At 34.1% G+C, this 20,354-nt stretch overlaps 1 protein-coding gene across 4 annotated transcripts in view; it reads left to right on the forward strand.

Moving 5' to 3' along the window:
- The window catches only part of PHF14 (PHD finger protein 14), a 159,422-nt gene that overhangs the window by 63,100 nt on the left and 75,968 nt on the right, over positions 1-20,354 (forward strand). For all 4 annotated transcript variants that reach the window (XM_064411201.1, XM_064411191.1, XM_064411210.1 and 1 more), the window contains exons 15-16: positions 2,979-3,029; positions 3,187-3,308. In XM_064411201.1, the coding sequence (XP_064267271.1) occupies positions 2,979-3,029; positions 3,187-3,308 (173 nt within the window). The remainder of the gene's footprint in view (positions 1-2,978; positions 3,030-3,186; positions 3,309-20,354) is intronic.

Here is a 20,354-nt window from a genome sequence, read left to right on the forward strand (position 1 = left end):
TGCCAGGACAAATTTCACAAAACTGTCTTGCTCCATTTTATGGTATAGGGAAATCCTCACTTGAAGGTATCTCTGTAGTATTGAATTTCCAGGTATTTTGATTTTAAAATAATCACTGTCTTTATCGGCATCTTTTGCCGGATTAGCATAATTTTGAGTATGAACAAGTTTATCTCAGTTGTAATATATGCCATTTAATAACAAAGTTCCTTTAGCTGCCTTTAAATAAATCTTAAATTGTTTATGGCAAGTACATGCCACTAATATTTTATATTTATAATCTCTGATGTTTTCATTCTGAGCCTGCTAATGACAGAAATTATTAAAAGTAATTTAAAACAATACTTTGAGGCAAACAGCAATGAATAATATTGAATAAAGTAATCCAGATGTACCTGATTCTTTCCTGCTGACCTGTAAGTTAACTTTAGTGACAAGGTATGTAAAATTACTGGAGGGCTCTTGCTCAAAATCAAAGAATATTCCATTTTCAGTTGTTAATTTGATCTTATTTTTCATGTCAAATGCTGGCAATAGTAAAATTATGTGAGCAGAAGCATTGAATATGTGTTTAATATGTTTCACTGTGGAGGTCCATTTGGAAAAAAAACACATAAAATTGCTGTTTTAAAAGCATATAAAATATCCTACAAATATGTGTGCTAAGATGTTGATTTTAATGTTTGTTTCCTAGTGATTATTGAACAAACTCCAGTATGTTTGAAGGTTTAGAAAGCTAATGAAAGCATAATGAAAGTATAATTTAATGTGACATTCCTTGTCATAGGCATCATGCATTATATAGCAGGCAGGTGAAATCCAACAATTTCTTGGCAAAACAATAAATAAAATTAAAATAAAATAATATAAATTAATTATAAACCTTATGTCTCCATTTTGCTGAAGTTTAAATATGTTTCATTATTCTTAAAATTGAGTTATTAACTTGTAATACTTTCTATTCAGAGTCAAAAGTAATGTGATTATTACCTAGATTTCCAAATTATGTATAAGTTTTCAAGACAGCATTACTCTGATGGTGGAAGGCTTGCACTCTTTGTCTCTTGCTGCTTAAGCATGAAGAGTGAGGACCGTAATACTGCCTTCATTGGCATGCACCATTATACCTGCTTTATAATCTTTACACAGCTGCATTCAGGAGGGCCTCCATAGCTTAAAATTGTCCAAGTTTGTAAATGTTCTTAGGACTAATTCCAGAGGCTGAAAGTAGTAAAATTGGCAGTTAGCGTGCTGGTGTCTGATGAAATTTTTTTTGTCTGGTTTTAACTTGCAGTGACCTTGAATTGTGTAACATGTAGCTGACACGTAGCCCATGTTACATTAATACCTCTAATATTACATTGATGAATTCAGTTATCTGTAGTAAATATTTTTCTTTCAAAATTTTGGCACTACTGTGTGGCTTGTGGAATGTAGAACACCTCAATTACTAAATGTATTGTAAATATTGCTACGTATTAAATAAATAAGGTTTTACATTTTTTTATAAATCACCCTTAGGGAAATGTGATAGAGAATCCTCATGGCAGTTAAAGTATTCTAAAGAGCCATGAAATAGAGTAGCATTTTCCATCCCACTGCATTCATTGCTACTACAGTGTTACATCTTCTCTAAAAATCTTCCCAAATGGAATGTTATTAACATACACAGATCAAAATCTGCAGAAGTATAAAGGTATAGATGTGTTGAAGTGGCTGATTTATTTGCAGTATAGCAGTATTTAAATCTGTAAAACAGTTTAAAATACAGAACTGGTTTTAATTTGAAGCTAGTACGAATGACCTTCAAAGAGGACCCAAACAGGAGAAGCATTATACTGTTAGCTTCTTTGGAATTGAATTTATGATTGCTTGTGCTTCTAATCTGGTGTAAGATTTTTTTGATTAGCTGTTTTTTACTTTTTCTGCAGTGAACACCAGCTGCTTCAGAAAAAGTTTTAAGAAACTGTAAAGTAGGCAGTGCTTTTCTTTATCATATGATAAATTACTTCCTAATTTGGTAATTTTTTTCCCATAAAAACAAGGATTTTCATGTTTTTTTATGTATTTATGTTATTTGTGTCTGTGTGTCAGACATTTTAGGTTACTGGAATTGTCTGTGATGTTTGTTATTTCCTTCCACGTTCCTTCTAATATACTTTAATTTTTATACAAGAAAGAAAGAGTGATATTGTCAGCTTGTGGCAGTTGTATATCATGAGCAGGTGAATAATGCTGTTGTTTCAAAGATAAAATGTAGTCACTGAACCTGAACTCATGCGAGGTGTACCTAGTAACAAAAGGTGCTTGTAAATCTTTGGTGCTCACTGGTACAGTCCATGGATAGCCCTTGTTGTCCACACTGTTGGTAGTTTCACTTTTCTGGCCAACTGCAATACTGAAAAAATTTCTACTTGTGTGGAATCATCAGAAACATCTGTTGTGTACCAGTCGTAGTTGGTATATGCTACTTAGCTGCAGCTAAGCTTTATGAGCATTTGCCATATACCCATTATACTAAGCTTCAGTTTGAAAGTTTTCATTTTTGTTACTCCTCAAAATCTGTAAGTTATTTAGTGTTCCTGGTTTGGTAAAGTTTTTTATTTTGTTTTAATCTTATCACTTAGCTTATAAACAGAGCACATTTTTAGTGCTCAATGAGTGATTTTTAAATACATTGTTCATATCAATTTTGAAATTACTAGTTTGGGGAAGTTTGTGCAAAGTTTGTAAAAGATTTTTAATTCTAGTGGCAATCTTTTTAAAAATCAGACTTAACATACTCAAGTATTTATATTTACTCTTTGGTTAGTTCTATAGATTTATATTCAAAATGTGTAGCTAGTGTCCCAATACTGGCAGTGGGGTTCTGTGCTTTAAATTATTTCCTGCTGTATGTTTTTGTTGTTAGGAATAATAGATAAATAGCAAAAACATTCTCTTACCTAACAATGAATTTTAAATATATTCTCTTCTAGAGAACTAGAGGACGAAAACGAAGCTTTGTGCCTGAAGAAGAAAAACCTGAGGTTGGAATATAGTGCTTTGTTTGTTTGTTTTTTTAACAGTTTCACAAAAAATTAAACTTTGGGATGAAGTGTTACTTTCCATGGCATAATTGAAAATTTTTGCTTTCCTTCCCTCCTTTCCCCCCCATTCCTTTCTTTTTGCCTTCTGCTGTGACAGGAACGTATTCCCAGAGAAAGAAGGCAGCGACAGTCTGTGCTGCAAAAAAAGCCCAAGTCAGAGGATTTAAGGACTGAGTGTGCTACCTGCAAAGGCACTGGAGACAATGAAAATCTAGTCAGGTAGGTTTGATACTCTGACCTTATGAGGAGTTAAAGTCCCATCTGTATCACTTTGTCGTGATTAAAATGAAGAAAATGTACTTTTTGAAAACAATAAGTTTCCTCCCCTTATTTAGGAGTCACATTACATCAGAAGTACTGGCTTGATTCACTTATTGATCTGCCGGAAACATTTTTATTTTAAATAACTAAGATAATCTGGTTTTCTAACACAAGAGAATTAATTTGCTCTCATCAGAGTGAATTGTCAATGTTTTAGAGCAGGTCAGAAAGATAAAACGACATTTTAATGATATTAAAGCTACATGAGCATCCTAAAAGTAATTAAAATAATCAATAATTTTATGAGCTGAAATGTGGATTGTGAAGAATTTATGTTTTTAAAAAGGTATTAATGCTACCTCCATTAATGCAGATCATGAAAGGGTTTGATAGTCATGTTTCTTATCTGAAGCAGAAATGAAAAAAGACCATTGAATGATGTTTTAGTAGGTGCAGAAATCTAATTAAAGTATAGAATAACTGCTATTAAATAGCTACCATTGGCCACAACTTCTGCAGATTTTTTTATAGCTCGCATTATAGTATTTTTGCAAAGGTGTAAAAACTATTCACAATTCTTGAAAGAAGAATCATGGACCTTATCGATCAGAAAGTGGGTTTTAAATGCATCTACAGAGATTTCATTAAGATGATTTTATAAGTTCAGATTTTAAAAAGTGTGCTGTACTTAGGTACTGTATGCTTCAATGAGATTTTTCTAGACAAGTGCTTCTCTTTAGGTTAGATATAATAGTTGCTTTTAACTGGAAGGAGTACTCCAAAATATTAGTTTATTTTTGGCAGTCAGAATTATGGGAAAGGTCAGAGTAACTGATGACATAGGCAAGCAACACATAGCTATGTAATCAGAATGTGTCACAGGTACAGATGTCTTGTACATACTCAGAATAGCTGGTTTTAGTATCAACCACAGCATATGGTTTACCATAGCAGTTGATAAAATTTCAAGGTTGTGTGCCAGAGTGTATTTGTGTTTCCAAATTGGTGGCAGAGTGCCTGTGTACAAGCTCATCTCTAACTGTGACTCTCATATATAGACAAGCCACTACTGCTGGGTAATCTTAGATCCTGCTCAGAACCAGACTGAGAAACAAGGGGATGTTACAGGGATTGCTCATGAATTACACTGATGAGGGCTGGTGGTAGCAGGTTTTTATCTGCCCATGACAAAATAAAAGGCTTTCTTAAACCCTATAGTTTACAAGAAATAAAAGATACAGGAAAACCGTTTTGTTGTGGGAGGAAATCTTGATAAAACGGGTGCTGTGTTTTACTGTGAAAGAGGCAGTGAATTAGGGGTTTTTTTCAGGCTGTTTTTTGGAAATGTTAAAAATACCACATTGGAGGACATAAAGGATGAGAAAATGGCATGAGGAGATGTATGTTTAAGTTGTGAGTAAAAAATAATAGTAGAAAATTACTGTTATGTCCTGTTTACTGCAGGAAAAGATTTTAGCAGTAATTTAGTTGGGCCAGAAGTAAACATATTATATGCCAAAACTCAACAGGTTCTCCTAAAAATCACCCTCATAACTAGGTCAAGAGACTGAACAGTACTCCTGCATATGAGAAGGAGTTTATATTCTAATCCTGTGTTCATAATTTTCTGGAAAATATTTCCTTAAATCTTATTTCCTAGGTTGATTTTTAAAAAATATTTAAATTGAAAACTCACTTTTCTTCAGATAATTCCTGTAAATAGCTTCAACTTTGTCCAGTTTAGGCTACTACTGCTTCTAAAGAGCTGTGAATTACTTTTGATAATTACTAAATTATGTTAATTCTGCAGTCTAAGATGTAGGGAGTGATCCACCTAGTGTTGCTATGTCAGAGAAAGTTTTCAGAAGCTTCTTTTCCATTGCATTGTAATATGGGTGATGCTCTGCCTGCACTGGTGCTTTTTTCTCCCTGTACCATCATGCAGGACTCCTTTGTGGTGGTAGAAATAGTGTTTTAAATGCAAGGTTATAGGACTCCTTGCAAGCAAGAAATGCTAAGTAGGGAAAACAAAGTATTTTTACAATATCCGTCTGTTTGGCACTATCTGTTAGTAAAGCCCAAAATTTCTCAGATCTTTATTATTATCTTTGGTCTTCACTAAAATTACTGGCTTTAATTTTCCCTCTTTCTAACCCATCTGTAACTAAGAAAAGGGGGGTTGTGGTTATGCTATACAAGAGATTTTTCTGAATATAAAAATTCATCACTAAGTTAAGCACAAGTATGCAGCTGGTGAAACTGCAGATTTAGGGATGAGTCTTGAAGAGCCTTCTGTCTTTTTCTGCTGTCTGTTACCACAGACAGGGCTGGTTACTTGACACTTGGACAATCTGCTTTTAGAAATTGTAGGTTCTTCTAAACTTTATTTGGCCCTCATTCTAGAGGGTGAGGGCTATCCAAGTAAGGATTAGAGGAAGATAAGGAATTTTTTCATATTTCAAATAGTGCAGCAGAAATTTGTAATTTATAATAATAATTTATTTAGCAATGAATCTAAGGCAAAAAATATTATCTAACTAGTTCTTACTGTATGACTATTGGAATTTTTGTTAATCGCAGTTTTAGGTGCTTCTGGGTAGCATTCAATGGTTAAGGGATTATTTGCTTTATGTTCAGTGGCTTTACTTAACCTGTTGTTATTATGGTTTAAAACCAAAAAATAACTATGGAAGGATTTATCCTTAGAAAGTGCATTTCATTCTGATGAATCATAATGCTTTACTAACTGACTGAATTACGCTTTGGTGACTATTGTGATAAAAAGTAGGGTATCTTTAATTATAAGCTTTTGTCTAAAACTTATTGATATGCTGTTTTTATTTATGCTAATAGTTTAGCATATGTATGTGTTATAGACCTGCCAAGATAGTGCTTATTTAATCAGGGATGTGAGATAATATATGTATGCTCTTTCAGTATAGTACAATGCACTAGAACTGAAAGTTTAGATTTTGTGGTTTTGTCCTCTAGAAAGGATCAGTCTTGTGATCCTTATGTGTTGGCTTTTTTTAAAAAAAAGAAATTACAGTGAATTTATTTTATAAATTCTTCTGTACACATCTGTGGAAATTCCACTGAACTAAGTAAATTTGCAGTTTTTCTCTTTTACAAGAATAATTAGTGGCACAGTCAAGATTTACGAATCTAACAGTGAAAAGTTAATTGAAAACACATCCTCAAGTAAGGCAAAGTTGAATCTGTAACTGTCATTATAAATAAGTGAGAAAGCTATAGCTGTAATTAGAGGAAAGTGTGGATTTTGAGTATCTTTTTACTCAAATGACCTGTCATTGAGTTTTGAGAGGAAGAGTAGTAAAAGATGGGGGTTTTATAATACTTTATATTTGACACAGATAGGTTCGGTATGGGGCATGCATGAAGACACAGCACTTTTTTAAAAAAGAGAAGAGGTAAATTTTCTGAGAAACTCAGAAAATAATTTTAAAAGTTCTGCTTGTTTTTAGAGCTGACCTCTGCTGTTTGTTTCAGAAAGCATTTAGATATGATGCTTTTATTTTCATTTTGGGATTCTTTTGAAGTCATATGGTCATTTAGACATTTAAAAGGTTTCCTGAGTGCTTAATTACAGTCTTGCATGAGTTGCTTAGAATGATAGATCTTGCAGAGGAGTTGCTTTATTCGTAAGTACCTCCTGTTTTGTTTTGGTTTTGGTTTTTTTTGGGTTTTTTTGTTTTTTTTTTTAATGAGGCTGTAATTCACTGATGCAGATCTTTAAAAATAGCTCCCCAATAGTTCTCTTTATGTTTATACTAAATATGTTACCATATTTAGTATAAACATAAAGAAGTGTCTTTCAAGTGGCTCAATATGTGGTAGGGAAAACCTGCCCTCCATATTGTAGCATTGTACAGACAAAGTGCTTCTAGCACAGTATTACTGTATAATCTGCTTTGGTAAAATGAAAAATTAAGATGAATTTAAGTAATTTTAATGTGTAGAACAGTATTTTAAAGAAGAATCCACAAGCTAATCCAGTTTAAGCATTTTCAATGGAGGACTTCTAAATGACTTCACTTCTAAAGAAGTGGCCTCTTCTCAAAAAATAATCCTGTTTTCAACTACTCCTATTAATAAAAAAATTTAAATACAGTATCTGTTGTTTGCTTCCAGATAGGCTTGGGTGATACTTTGAAATGTAGTGCATTAGATAAAACTGACAACTCAATAGTAGATTTGAGAGAAGCAGAATAGAGTATCGTTCTTGTATGGCCCAAAATCAGGTTAAAGAAATCTCTGAAAAAATTTTATTTCTTCAGCCAACAATTTTGAGCAGGCATATTGTAGTACATTCTTTTGTAGTTTTGTGTATTGAATTTTTCTGCTGTATTGTCAGTTAAGTTAGAATTTTCCATTTCATTTGATTTGCAGTAACTGAGGCAAAATTATGACTTCAGCATTACAGAGAGGGTATAAAAGATGAAGGTCATGTATTTGAAAGCATAGAAAATAGAATTTGTTGAAAACATAGATTTGAATGCTGGTTATAAAGTATTCAAAAAACATAAATCTGCCAAGCAAATTATCAAGAATGTATGTCGTATTTATTTTTAATGCATATATTTACTAGGAAATAAGCTAAATGTAAAAGTATTTATTTTTTCCAGTATACTGTCACTTCTGAAGCAGTCTAACGTGCTGCACATACAGTCATTGTATCAAGGCAGACAGGGAAGGTGAGGAGGAGGAGGAGGAAAGGAAAAACACGAAAATATATGCAGTGTCATATTTACTAAATAAAAAAAAAATGGAGGAAAATGAACAATAAGGTTGACTACAGTAGGAGTTATCCAATCATACTATAGCTGAAAAATCTTTTAGTGGCATGTGACATCTGTAATTCTGGTGCTACAAATGTATGTGTCAAATTTAGGATGATAATTTATACTGTATAAAGGATCGCATGCTTAGCTGCACACAGTGGTCAGCTTTTGACAGAAAGTATGTTCTAGACAGTCTGTTTTGAATCCTCTGGAGATCTTCTGTCCAGAAATGTCTCTCACCAGATTTCCTTAATTGTATTTGTTTTGTATAGTTTTGTCTTCACGTTTTTATTTCTTACATTTCCATGCAAAGGGGCATGCCAAACTTCAAGTTAAGGATTCTTCCTTATTTGTTCAGCTGTTAGTTTTGAATCTCTTCATGAGCCAAAGTTTATTTCAGAACAAGTACATAAATTATTCATTACTTTAAATGCAACAAAGCTCACAGTCCATCATAGTGATTGAAAGCCTATTATTTACAGTAGAAGTTCAAGGCCTCTAATGTAGGGATTAATCACAAGGAAAATGTTAGTTAAGCCACAGTTTGCAGCAATCTTATGTGTTACATAAGATTACAAATGCATTATTTTATTGGAATGAACTAAGAGAATGAAAGAAAATGTAACATTCAGTTCTACAGCTTATTTCTGCTATATAATTTACTGGGATTAATTCTGTGAGTTAACTTTTCAAATTGCTTGAGTTACCTGTTAGATAATTTTTTGCATAATTTGTCATTGTATTGCCTTCTGAAAAGTGTTTCTTTTTTATTCTAGATAGCAGGATAGTACATGCAATGATAAATGTGCATTTTCTTCACAGAGGACATTCAAACTGAATTTGCATTGCATTGTACTTTCCATAAATTCATATGCTAGGGCAGACATTAAACAAAACCTTAGGCATTGTGAAGCTGTTTTGCCAAGTGCCTACAAGTCAGGCACAGGTCTGGTAATGAGACTCGGTCTGCTGTCATTCTGGGCTTCTCTAGAAGCAAACTGCTGGGTGCATTTGGATTTGGGCTGTGCAGCTGCCTGAAGCTGTTCATGCCTGGAACATTTGCAAAAAGTGCATGTCAGACCCTTGGGTTTTCTGTTGATTAGGCATCAGTCTGTTTACCTGGTACCTGCTGGGTTTCTTTAGTACTTTTGTCTGTTATCTTCCTGAAATGAGACAGAAAAATCTGAATTGAAGCCCAGGTTACTATTTTCCCTTGATTGTTTTGCTGCTTAACTCTTAGGGAAACTTAAACCATCCAAAGAATAGAAGCTCAGGTCTTTGGTTATTGATTTTGTGTTCCATCTCTGGTTTGTTCCTTGATACTGTGTAGTCTTGAGGGAACTATCTTATAGGTAGTCTGTGTAGGAGTGGTGCAAAACTGAAATGTTGGAGGTATTGCTATGTGTTCAAGACCTGCTACCATTCAGTTATCTTATCAGCAGTAAGACATTCAGGCTGGGAAATATGCACAGAACCATCCCATGTGATTTTTCTGTGAAGTTTTGAGCTTTTGTTTTGCAAAGGAGAACACAACTGCATGAGAAGTTATCTGGCCTGCCATGCTTTCTGATCAAATGCAGGTACAGCAAAGGCTGCTGTAAAATCAGAAAGTGATTCTCCCCCTACACACTCCACAAAAAGGATTGGTTTGTTTGGTGGTTTTTTTTTGGGGGGGGGTTATTTAATGACACTTCCTCTTAATAAGCTGGGAAGAATAGAGGAAAAATGGATATTTGTCTCTCTTCAGCATTAGGAAAGTTCTAAAACCCTGTTGGAGCATTATTGTGGTATTTGATGAGGTTTGTTGGTGTTCCTCTTAGAAGTAAATAGGAGAGAGCAGTGTGAACATTCCCCAGTGGTTTTTCTTCCCATTTTTTTCTGGGCTGTTTAATGATCTGTCAGTAGAACCTTCTTGCAGTTCATACTGGGCTTTAGTCTGCAGAAGCCTACTGAACAGTAGAAGTTTCTATTCTTCAGGCATAAGTGTAATAATTGTCCAAAGTTCTTAGTATTGATATTGGAAGTATGTTGATACAGAAAGCTTCTGTACCAGTGTCATGAGCTTCAGAAATATGCAACAAGATAACCACTTGTAAATAAGAGAATCATTCTACAGGTTTACTTTGTTTTCCTCTAACAAAGAGTATTTTCCCATTTTTTCATTATTGAACTTTTAGTATATGGTTATCCTTTTTTTCCCTCCAGTTACAGCTGCTTGATCAAGTCTTTACTGCAATCTGGAGTTTGCAAATTACAACTTGAAACTATATTTCACAGTTGTAATCTATTCCCCAGACAGCTATATATCTCGAGATTAAATTTATTATTTTTCTTCTTGCCCTAGGAAATATATGTATAAGAGACCTTTGCTCCTGTTTTTGTGTTCTATAACTACTAGGATTTATAATAATTTATAAAATGGAAAAAAAACAATATAGAGGTTCCTGGCTATAAGTAATGACTGACTTCTCTAGTTAAAGCAGTCACTGAATGAGGTGTTTATTCAGAAGATTAAAATTATTTAATGAAAAAAGATGCAGATTTTGATGAAATTGAAGTTTGTGATGGAAGAGGAGAGACTCATGACATATCAAATTGTTTCCCAGTCTAGTTACCAGTAATAGGTTATGACTGCAGAAATATCTACCTGGATGGGGTCAGCAGCTTCTTATTTTTGTGGGCATTCTTATGATTTTTTTGTTACATCAAACTGCATCAAATAATTCAATTCTGTTGGCATTTTAATGTGTCACTTGCTCCTTCATTCTGGCCAACCTGCTTCAGTCATTTTCAGTACAGCAAGCTTATCACATCAGATTTTTTCATAGTACATCATAATCAGAGAGCAAATGTCAAATTCATTACCAATTCAGTTGTTTTGCATTGTTAAACTGAGCCATTGCTGCAGAAGCTGCAAGACTGAAGTTTATAGTTAGGAAATTTATGACATGAGAATTTTCACGTCCAGATAATAAAATGCTGTGGTAGAAGACCACAGCAGGAGACACTAACCATTTATATGCTGTGTTGCAGCATCACTTTTGACTTGCCACTATTAGTGTCAAGTGAGCATCTGTGCAATCAGTTTTCTGAATTAAATACCACTACACAGAATGGTAGTGTAAATTATGGACTGTTTGAGAAGGAAATCTTAATATGCAAAAGAATTATGTTTACTGTTTCACATGCGTTTCTACCATTCTTGTTACTGCTGTCCAATACTTCTACTTTTGATCTGTTGTTAGTTAACCTGTGTGGGATTTTGATAGTAGGTGACCTGCGGTTTGGGAGCAAAACTTCATTTACACTATTCAGAATTAATTTTGTCTTGGAACAGTGAGTGTGGGGTTTGTGTGTTTTGGGGTTTTTTGCTCTACCAAAGAAGCCCATATGTGAAAAGCAGCTAGAGGTACAGTGAGCTTAAGGATATTGAATCACTTTTCTCAGCATTGACCAGAGTTATTCTTCATGTTATTAATATGCCATATAATACCATTATATGGTATTAATTTCATTAATGGCAATAATTTAATTAATAAATCAGTGCAGCACAGTTGCATATAATTTTTTTGCTAATTTGGGTGTAAATCAGGAATTTTACATACAGCAGTATTCCCTGAGAGGCTTCAGATAATCTGCATGTATTTGGGATATTATTGTTGTTTTTAGCTTAATTGTGCTGTAGGCTGAGGTATTGCGAAGCTTCTTAATGAAGAACATACTTTTAAACAGTTAAAAAAAAAACAAGAAAGCAAAATAAAAAACCCCATTTAGTCGTAAAGCTTCTTCAGTGTTAGAATATATTTGGTAAACTTTGTTTTTCTGGCAGTGTAAGTAACAAGAGAAATCCAGTTTTAATATTGAACTTTATTTTGAAATAGCTGAAATAATTTGCATGTAATAGCATCTAAATTGAGACATGTGACATTAATATCAATCTTCTTATAAAATGTCTGTTTTTTGGGAAATGTAATAGAATTATAGGCTTTATTTCCTGTATTTCAGCATGACTTTGATGTCCACTAGATTTGGTCTACTTGTCTTACCATAGTTCCTTGCTAGTGTGGTCATTGAAGTTACAGATCAAATAATCTAGACTAATTTCTGTATGCAAAATTTAGGATTTGGTAAAATAGAGTTATATATTTTTCATTTCTTTTTCTGCCTTGTTATTAGTTTTATTCCTTTCTTTTGCATAATTTTTAAATTTTTGTGGATTTTTTTCAATTAGTTTTCATTTCTTTCATCTGTGCCATATACAAGGTTGGATTCAGATTTTGGTTTGCTTTCAATTAGTAAAACTGAATCTCCTTTACAACAGCTGAGACTATTACTATTACTTACACTTTGTGTCATTCCTTAGCATTCTCATCTCAGTGAAATTGAATTTTTTCATCTAATTTGCTTCAAGCCATTTAAAATGCCAGAGACAGGATTCTGTATTAAGTTGGGAATTCAGTATCACTGAATATTCCAGGTAGTACTTCATTACCTCATAGCAATCTCATTTTTCCTGAGATTTTTTTCCTAAATATTTACCCTTGAATAGATTTTTTAAATTCTTGTAATTTGAATAAATGCTTTTTGTCTTGTGGAAATGAGAAACAAGCAGTTTAAGAATCTTACCATGCTATCTTGAGTAATGTTATAAGGTCACAGATAAATATTTAAGCCTATTGCAGATTTCATCTTGAAAAAGGCCTAAAAATCACTTAGTTCTGAGAAGAAAGGATGTGGAAAGGATATGCAAGAAAAAAATATAAAGCTTATGTTTCTTTCAAGAATATGAATGAGCTCTTAGTGAAGACTAATATGTTTCTCTTTTGCATATCACTGCTTGTAGCAATGCAAAGGTCAAGCGTAAATTAATGTGCAGTGCTTTGATTAACTAGCTGAGTTCATCCCATTCCCTCCTGCTCCTTTCCTTACACAATTGTCATTTAAAGTACATCAGTGTTACTGTACTGCATGTGCACTTACTGCTGGAACAGGAGCACTAAATCCTTCTAATTCTGACTTGGACAGATCCCTTGGACATCTGACGTGATGTTGTATTAGGGAAATAGTCAGTAAAGTGTAAACTGACATTGGAATATGGTGTAGTAACTGACTTTTACCATTGCACATAAACAGAGTAATTATTCTAAATCATAGCATCCCTTTCAGATGGATAACCACTAAAATCACTGCACTGTGGTTTCCTGAAAATGCCACAATCCTTCAACTGCCAAATTAAGCCCAGGGAGAACAACCATTGGTAGTGCCTGCACAGTTATGTAGAAGGATGAGCCCTGAACCAAATGAAAAGATGTTCTGGAAGAACAGTAACCTTTCCCATGATGTGCACATTTTCCATTACATTTCTAACACAAAATGCTGTGAAATGATTTAATGGTGACATTTTGTTTTGCTGACTTTTTCCTTTCTTATTAAAAAGAAACAAAAGTTAGGTTAGGAAAGTAGTGGGAGGGTGGCCAAGCATTTGAATTCTAATACAGGAATCTCTGCTTTAAAGTCAAAACCAAAAGCCCTCTAAATATACATTGTTTCTGACATTGGATTGTACAGATTTGGGGGGAAAATAAATACACTTATATCCAGCATCAATATTGAACACCTTGATCTGTAAGGTTAATTTATGTTGCTGCTTTGCAGTAATTGCATACCAAGTATGATAATTCAGTAAAGTATCCTTTCTGATTAACAGTCACAGAAATCTTACACATCAGCTATGTAACACAGCACATGCAGTACACTTATTTCTGCTTGTCATTTTTGATGTATATTGCTAGAAGTGATTGTGGAAGGGAGCAAACCATGAGCAGACATGATACAATGAAGGGTCAACACTTGTCACTTGGAAAAGGATAAAATTTTATTGAGTGAGGAAACAGAAAGGTGCTCTCCATTCATGCTGCACAGGAACTTGTCTGCATCTAAAGTAATATATGTAAGAATACTTGGACAGAAGAATTACTTGTCTAAAGTGTGGTTCATGCATCCTTTGGCAGCTTTCTATTTCATGTTTCAGAGCTGATGAAAAGCCTTGCTTGTTTCTAGCACAGTATACAATTTTATCTTTGAAAAACACAGCTTTTGCTTTTGTTTTCTTAAGGATGTGTGAAGTTTTCTTGGCACCTCATTTATTTTATCCTTCTCCCATCCAATTTCAATGTGTTGGATGAGGGTTCTTGTCATTGAAAGTTATTCTGTTTCCATGAGGGGGCATGTAAATATGAATAAAATATTTTACTTTGCAGTCACTGAAAATAAGCATTGAATTTTGTATATACAGTAACTTACTTGAAAGAAAATGTGTATGTTGGAATAAATTTTCTGTCACATTATTTAATCATTGACCAAAAAGGCATGCTGGCTTTGACAAATTCAAAATAGTCTTAACTTCTGGGAAGAGAACTTCTGTTTATTGTAATTTAAATATTTGTAACTAAAAGTGAAACTAGCAACCAGCTCTCTACTTTTCCTGAAAACTAATGTGTAGATTTGGGTTTTAAAAGTCGGGCGTGTCTTGGGAAAACAGCGTAGCATCTGGTAGCACTTCGGGACTTTATAAAAGCTTCAGCATCCTACACATACTAAACCAGTTTTGAGGAGTTTGTTTTTGAGAGGAAGCTGAAATGGTAGTGATAGCCAAAGGTGAAAATGGTACCAATACTTAAAAGTTGAAGAATCACTCAGTTTTAGCATGAGAAGTAAAAACAAATATAATTCAGTGATAGTAGTGGACTGATAGTTAAATTATTAAATTCTAAAAAATATTGTTGTAATAAAGACTAAAATAATTGCAAAAATCCTAATAGCAGTAAGCTAAACAATAGAATGTGTTGGCATTTATTTGACCATAATATGTAAACAATAATTTCAGAGCTGTTTCTTACAAAGGACTATTAAAAATGAAATAGATGTTATGAAATTGTTCTGGCAGCCTCTAGCTGTTTGCTAACAATTTAATACAGCAATAAAAGCTAGCAGTAGCAGCACCAAAATTGCATAGCAGAAACTTGATTATAATTTGGTAAGAAAATATTGTATGGATTAAAGTGCTCACTTCAGTGTAAACTGTGGCCAGAGTTTATCCTTGGGTTTAAAAATCTCATAAATTTGAATAGCTTTTTAAAGTGTTCTTGTTAGTAAAAGTCAGAGACAAATTATGCCTTGTGCTGATGTTGCTGCCTAGGGAAATAGAGGAGAGGAGTTAAATCTTTTATTCTATAAGTATGCCTGTATTAAGCTGTCCCAGGATTCAAAATGGAAGTCTCTTTGGACCTTGAGGGATGGACTTCTTAGTTAGGTATTCCCATTTTTGTTCAGTGTTCCACGTGAATAAAACGTAACAGCTAATGGGTGGGATTCATGCCTGCATTTTTGCATCTAACTGAAAGCATGCTCATTAGCACAACCAAGTGTGAGACTTGTCTCAGACTTGACCCAGACTTGTGGTTTATGCCTGGAGAAAGGCAAATGAAATAAACCAAAAAATTTTGTCTCTAAACTCTGTCTTTATGAAATTATGAGGTCCATTGTAATTGTGAATTTGATTCTCATTTCCTTTGCAGGGCTATTTCTGAGGGAGCAGAATCTATATGCATTTCTGAATTGCCTATCCTTTAACTTGTATAGAAACTGACTGCACAAGGCAGTTTGTGGAAGAATTTTCTGGAACTGAAGTGTGCTTTATAAGTGCTTATTGAACTTGTCGCTAAGTAGATGGAATAGAATATTGCATCTGCTGGCTTAATTGGCAGGAATCTGTGCAAGTCCATGGAAATTGTTATTTGAGAACCTCAACTGGTTTTGAGACATTTAGGATATTTAAATCATGTTTCTATTTAAATGATTTGTATTTCTTAAAGTATTTTGAGAAAAAGGGGGAAATATAGAAATGTTGCCTAAGACAGAGCTTCTGGGAAACTGAGAAAAGGAAATAAGACAAAAGAAGGGCTAAGTAGGCAGAGAGTAAATGAGTAATGAATAGAGGAGGAACAAGTTTTCAAATTTTGTAAACCTTGAAGTAGTGAACAAAGATCTGAAATTTCACATGATAGCTAGAAGAGATCCAGTTTAGACCCTGTTGTGGACAGCTTCCTGACAGTGCATATTATGTGTTAACATTCCATGATGCAGGAATTGAGAAAAGGAAAAGTTAAGGTACTTGAGAATGGTACAAAATGGGACAAAAAAGACCAGCTTTGAAAAAGAATAGTTGGTTTTTGTGCATTTTCAGAAAGAATAACAAACAGGATTCAGTAACAGCATGAGAAATAGTGACAAGGATAACCTTATTTGTTGAGATGTTTACTTCAGGATTGAAGACCATTTCTTAATAAATGACAGGAGGAGAAAGGAAGTTTTAGATGTTTTTTCCCTTGATTAAGTTTGTAACTACCACAGTGTCTGAGTTTGTGGAGGGATGTTTAAAAAAATCACTTGATGAAAAAGTACTTAAAATGTCATCTTTTGAAAGAAAATGTAATATCTGTTTAAGAAATTAAGGTTACTTGAGTAAAATCAGTAGTGGTAGCTTTAGTAGTTTTATTAAGTGATGAGAACAGTAATATTTATTTTAAGTTTCTTTACATTTCGGAGAGAATGTGCAACTATGCGTATGTAAAAACTGCAAAAGCAGCAGTTTAATGTCTGAAAATGCAAAGCAGATGAAAAGAGGAAAAATAAAAGTGCTACTTTGTCATAGTAAAAATTGTTTAAATTTACATAAAAACAGCCTGTCTGCTAGTATCTACTGACAGTTCTTTTAATAACACTTGCTGTGAGAAAGAGATAAGAAAACCAGTGGGCATTTAAAACTCTAGTGGTAATCTTAGTTTTTCACATTAAAGAACAATAAGTAAACTGCAGGACTTTAATTTTCTTTAAATTTGAAAGGTTTTCTAAATAATTTCTGCTTTTATTAAAAACAGAGTTACAGAATGCTTGAGATTGGAACAGACCTCTGGAGCTGGTCTAGTTGGAGCCCCCTAAATCAAAACAAGTCAGATATCAGGTTACTCAGGGCAGTGTCTGGTTGCATTTTGAATATCTCCAAGGATGGAGTCTCTGCAACCTCTCTGGAACTGTTCTGAACAACAACTTGTTCTGTTGCTTGTTCCTCCTCGAAGTGAAAAAAAAAATATTTTTATATTTAACAATCTCCTTTATTTCAGTTTTTCCCTGTTGCCTCTTGTCCTTTCAGTGGGCACCACTAAGAAGTCTGGCTGTTTTTCCTTCCCCTTACAGGTATTTACACACTGAGAAGATTCTCACTGAGCCTTCTCTTCTTGAGAATAAATAATTTCCAGCCTTAGCCTATTCTTGAATGACAGTTACTCCAGCCAGTCATCTTCATAGTCCTTTTGTTGGGCTTACTCCAGTAACTCCATTATGTTTTTTGTACTGGGGACCCCAGAACTGGATGCAGTGTTCTCAGTGTGGTTCCACCAGTGCTGAGTCAAAAGAAAAAGTATATTTATTGTTCTTAAATGTAAACTATTAAAAAAAATTCTATTGTATATAACAGGTGAAATTTAGTTTGTTAGAAAATAAACATTTTCCTGTAGTCAATATAGCAAGCCTTCAGAACACTACTGAAGAACGAGAAAGTAATTTTCCTTACTAAATTCATGTCTTGGGAAAGCCATGTCATAGCTGTAGTTTGTAGTTGTATTTTAAAAGCTGAATTCATGAAACAATATTCTGGAGAATTATCAATGCTAATGCTTACAGTTTTCCACTGAAGTTACATCTTAGTGTGAGGTTCCACTATGTAGGTTCAGATAAGACATCCACAGTTCCATTCGCTTCCTCTGCTCTCTTTGAAAAGTCTATTTTTTAAATGCACTTCCAAATTCAGTACTTTAGAATATCACCCTGACAATAGCTTTCAGGGGTCACCTGTCAAATTGCATTAAAAGAGCTGTATCACCTAACCTGGCAACAGACTGAGACACCTAAAAACTCAAAAAACTCAACGGGCTCTTTGCCAGTTCTGCCAACCCCAGAAAACCATAAATAATGTCACAGCTAAAACTCCACACTTAGCTAAAAAGGAGTTAGAAGTGTGAGGAGGGAAAATGTGGTGGTGTTGCACTAGAAGGATAGGGTCCCTCATGGGGCATGGAGAACATGAGGGCAGGAGGATTGTCAGCCTTTAAATTATCCTTTGCATCCCTTGTTGTGGGTTTTGGAGTACCCCACAAAGTAGGGTAGAGGGTGCAGTTTTTACACACACTAAGAGTTAAGATTTCCAGTCTCTTAGTTCTGAGCAAAACTTGGAATACAGGAGTTGGCTTTATGTGGAGTGATGGAAGAGCACAGCAGCAAGGTTTTTAATTCTCCTAGTTCCTTGGAGACCTGATCTGAACAGTTTCTGCCATTGATTTCTAATCTACACCAAAACTATTGTGGCCTCTCTTTTGCACTGTAGGTAGAAACTTATATCTCTGTATTGGCTTTTTCCTACAGTATATAATAATTATTAGTTAAGCTGTTGGTCTGCTTACTATGGAAAACTCAGAAGGTTTTAGCTTAAATTACATTAATATTGAAAACTTTAAAATTCTTTTATTTTGAAACTTTGTGTAATATTATATGTATTTAATTCTGTTTACGTTGAATAAGAACTATTAAGTTCTTATTGTCTCATTCCCATTATGAAAATACCTTAATTTTTCATTCAAAACTAGTTTCACTGTTTGACAAGATGCCTCAAAAAATTGCCATGCTTCCTTCGTTTTTTAATTTAAATTTGTATAGAGCATATTTATGGGTGGATAATTATTTTTTTTTTGTTATGGAGATTTATAAAACTCTGAAATGAAGCAGCACAGTATTTTCAGTTTATGTTGTTTTTAATTTTGCCATTTTGTGAGACATATGCACCATTGTCATTGTTTATACAAATGGCTAAACAGGCAAAAGAATTCATTCTGTCTTGGCCGCCAAACTGTTGAGAAAAACAGTGCTGCAGCTTCTGCTGGTCATTGTATTTGGGACTTTCTGTGTGTCAACAAGAGAAAAAAAAATCTGGAATTAATTAGGGAAGTCACTGGTGAATGAGTTAAAAATGTTTGCTTTTTTTGAGAAGCGCTTTTTTTGGGAAGCACTTTTTTCTCAAAGCTTGGTTCTTTTAGAATGTTAGCTTCAATTCATTTATTTCAAATTCATACTATGATTTCTGTTTCTGAATTAAGGAAATCTAACCACTTAATTCCATCAAGAATGCTTATGTGTATTCTATACAGTATTTTATACAATGACTGTGTTATGAAATACTGACTCACAGACTGCAGAAGGAGAAATGGGGAAATGATCAAGGAAAATGACCATGACTTAGCAAAGTTCCACTCTCTGGAATTTTTTAACTAGCATTGATACAGATGAAAGTTAGCTGCACTGGGCAGTGGTAATAATTGTGGTATCAGACCCCATTTTCAGTTTCTTATTTTAAAACTTGGAAAAACTTGTAAAACTTTAATCGTTTGGACTCAGAATTCTTCATGTCTCCTGTGTATCTTTTAGGCTGGATGTTATCAGGCAAAATTTTTAAGGTGAGGTTTGAGTGAATGTCCTGTCTTCCCAGATGTCCCTCACCCCATAACTTTAAGAAGAAAAATGAATTCAAGTCTTTGATCAGTAAATTGAATTTTGGCAAAGACCTCCCTTCTTTCCCAAGGACAGAGGAGAAATTTATTCATGTCAGTTTGATGAAATCTGAGAAGAGGGAAGCTTTGAAGGATGTAATGAGAGAAATAGTTTCCTCATAGCTATCAGAGTCATGGTATGGCAGGTTTTAGATCATTAGTTGTTGTGCTTAGAGTGTGCTGTGGGCTATTTGAGTGTACTTATCCCTACAGTTGGAGTTGCTACAAGACTTGCAGGGAACAGAAATGTGGATTGAGAAGATATTTAGGACAGTATCAATGACTAGGAATGCTGCACTACATGAGAAGAGTAAAACAGGGCAGTGAGAGTGGAGAGGTGTGTGATTCCCCTTCTTTTGGGTCATCTTTTGTCATTGCTAGAGAGATATGAGCAGGATGTGCAGAACTCAAGAATCCACAGCAGTCACTTGTGGTGAGGAGCAGCATTTTGCTAGGCTAAGCTTCAGTATGAATATCTCACCCAGTGCTGATGTCTGATTTATCTTTGCTGGTGAGGCAGTCTTTGGTAAGGTCAAGATATTTCA

This window comes from Passer domesticus, chromosome 1 (assembly GCF_036417665.1).
Source record: "Passer domesticus isolate bPasDom1 chromosome 1, bPasDom1.hap1, whole genome shotgun sequence".
NCBI classification, from domain to species: Eukaryota; Metazoa; Chordata; class Aves; order Passeriformes; family Passeridae; genus Passer; species Passer domesticus.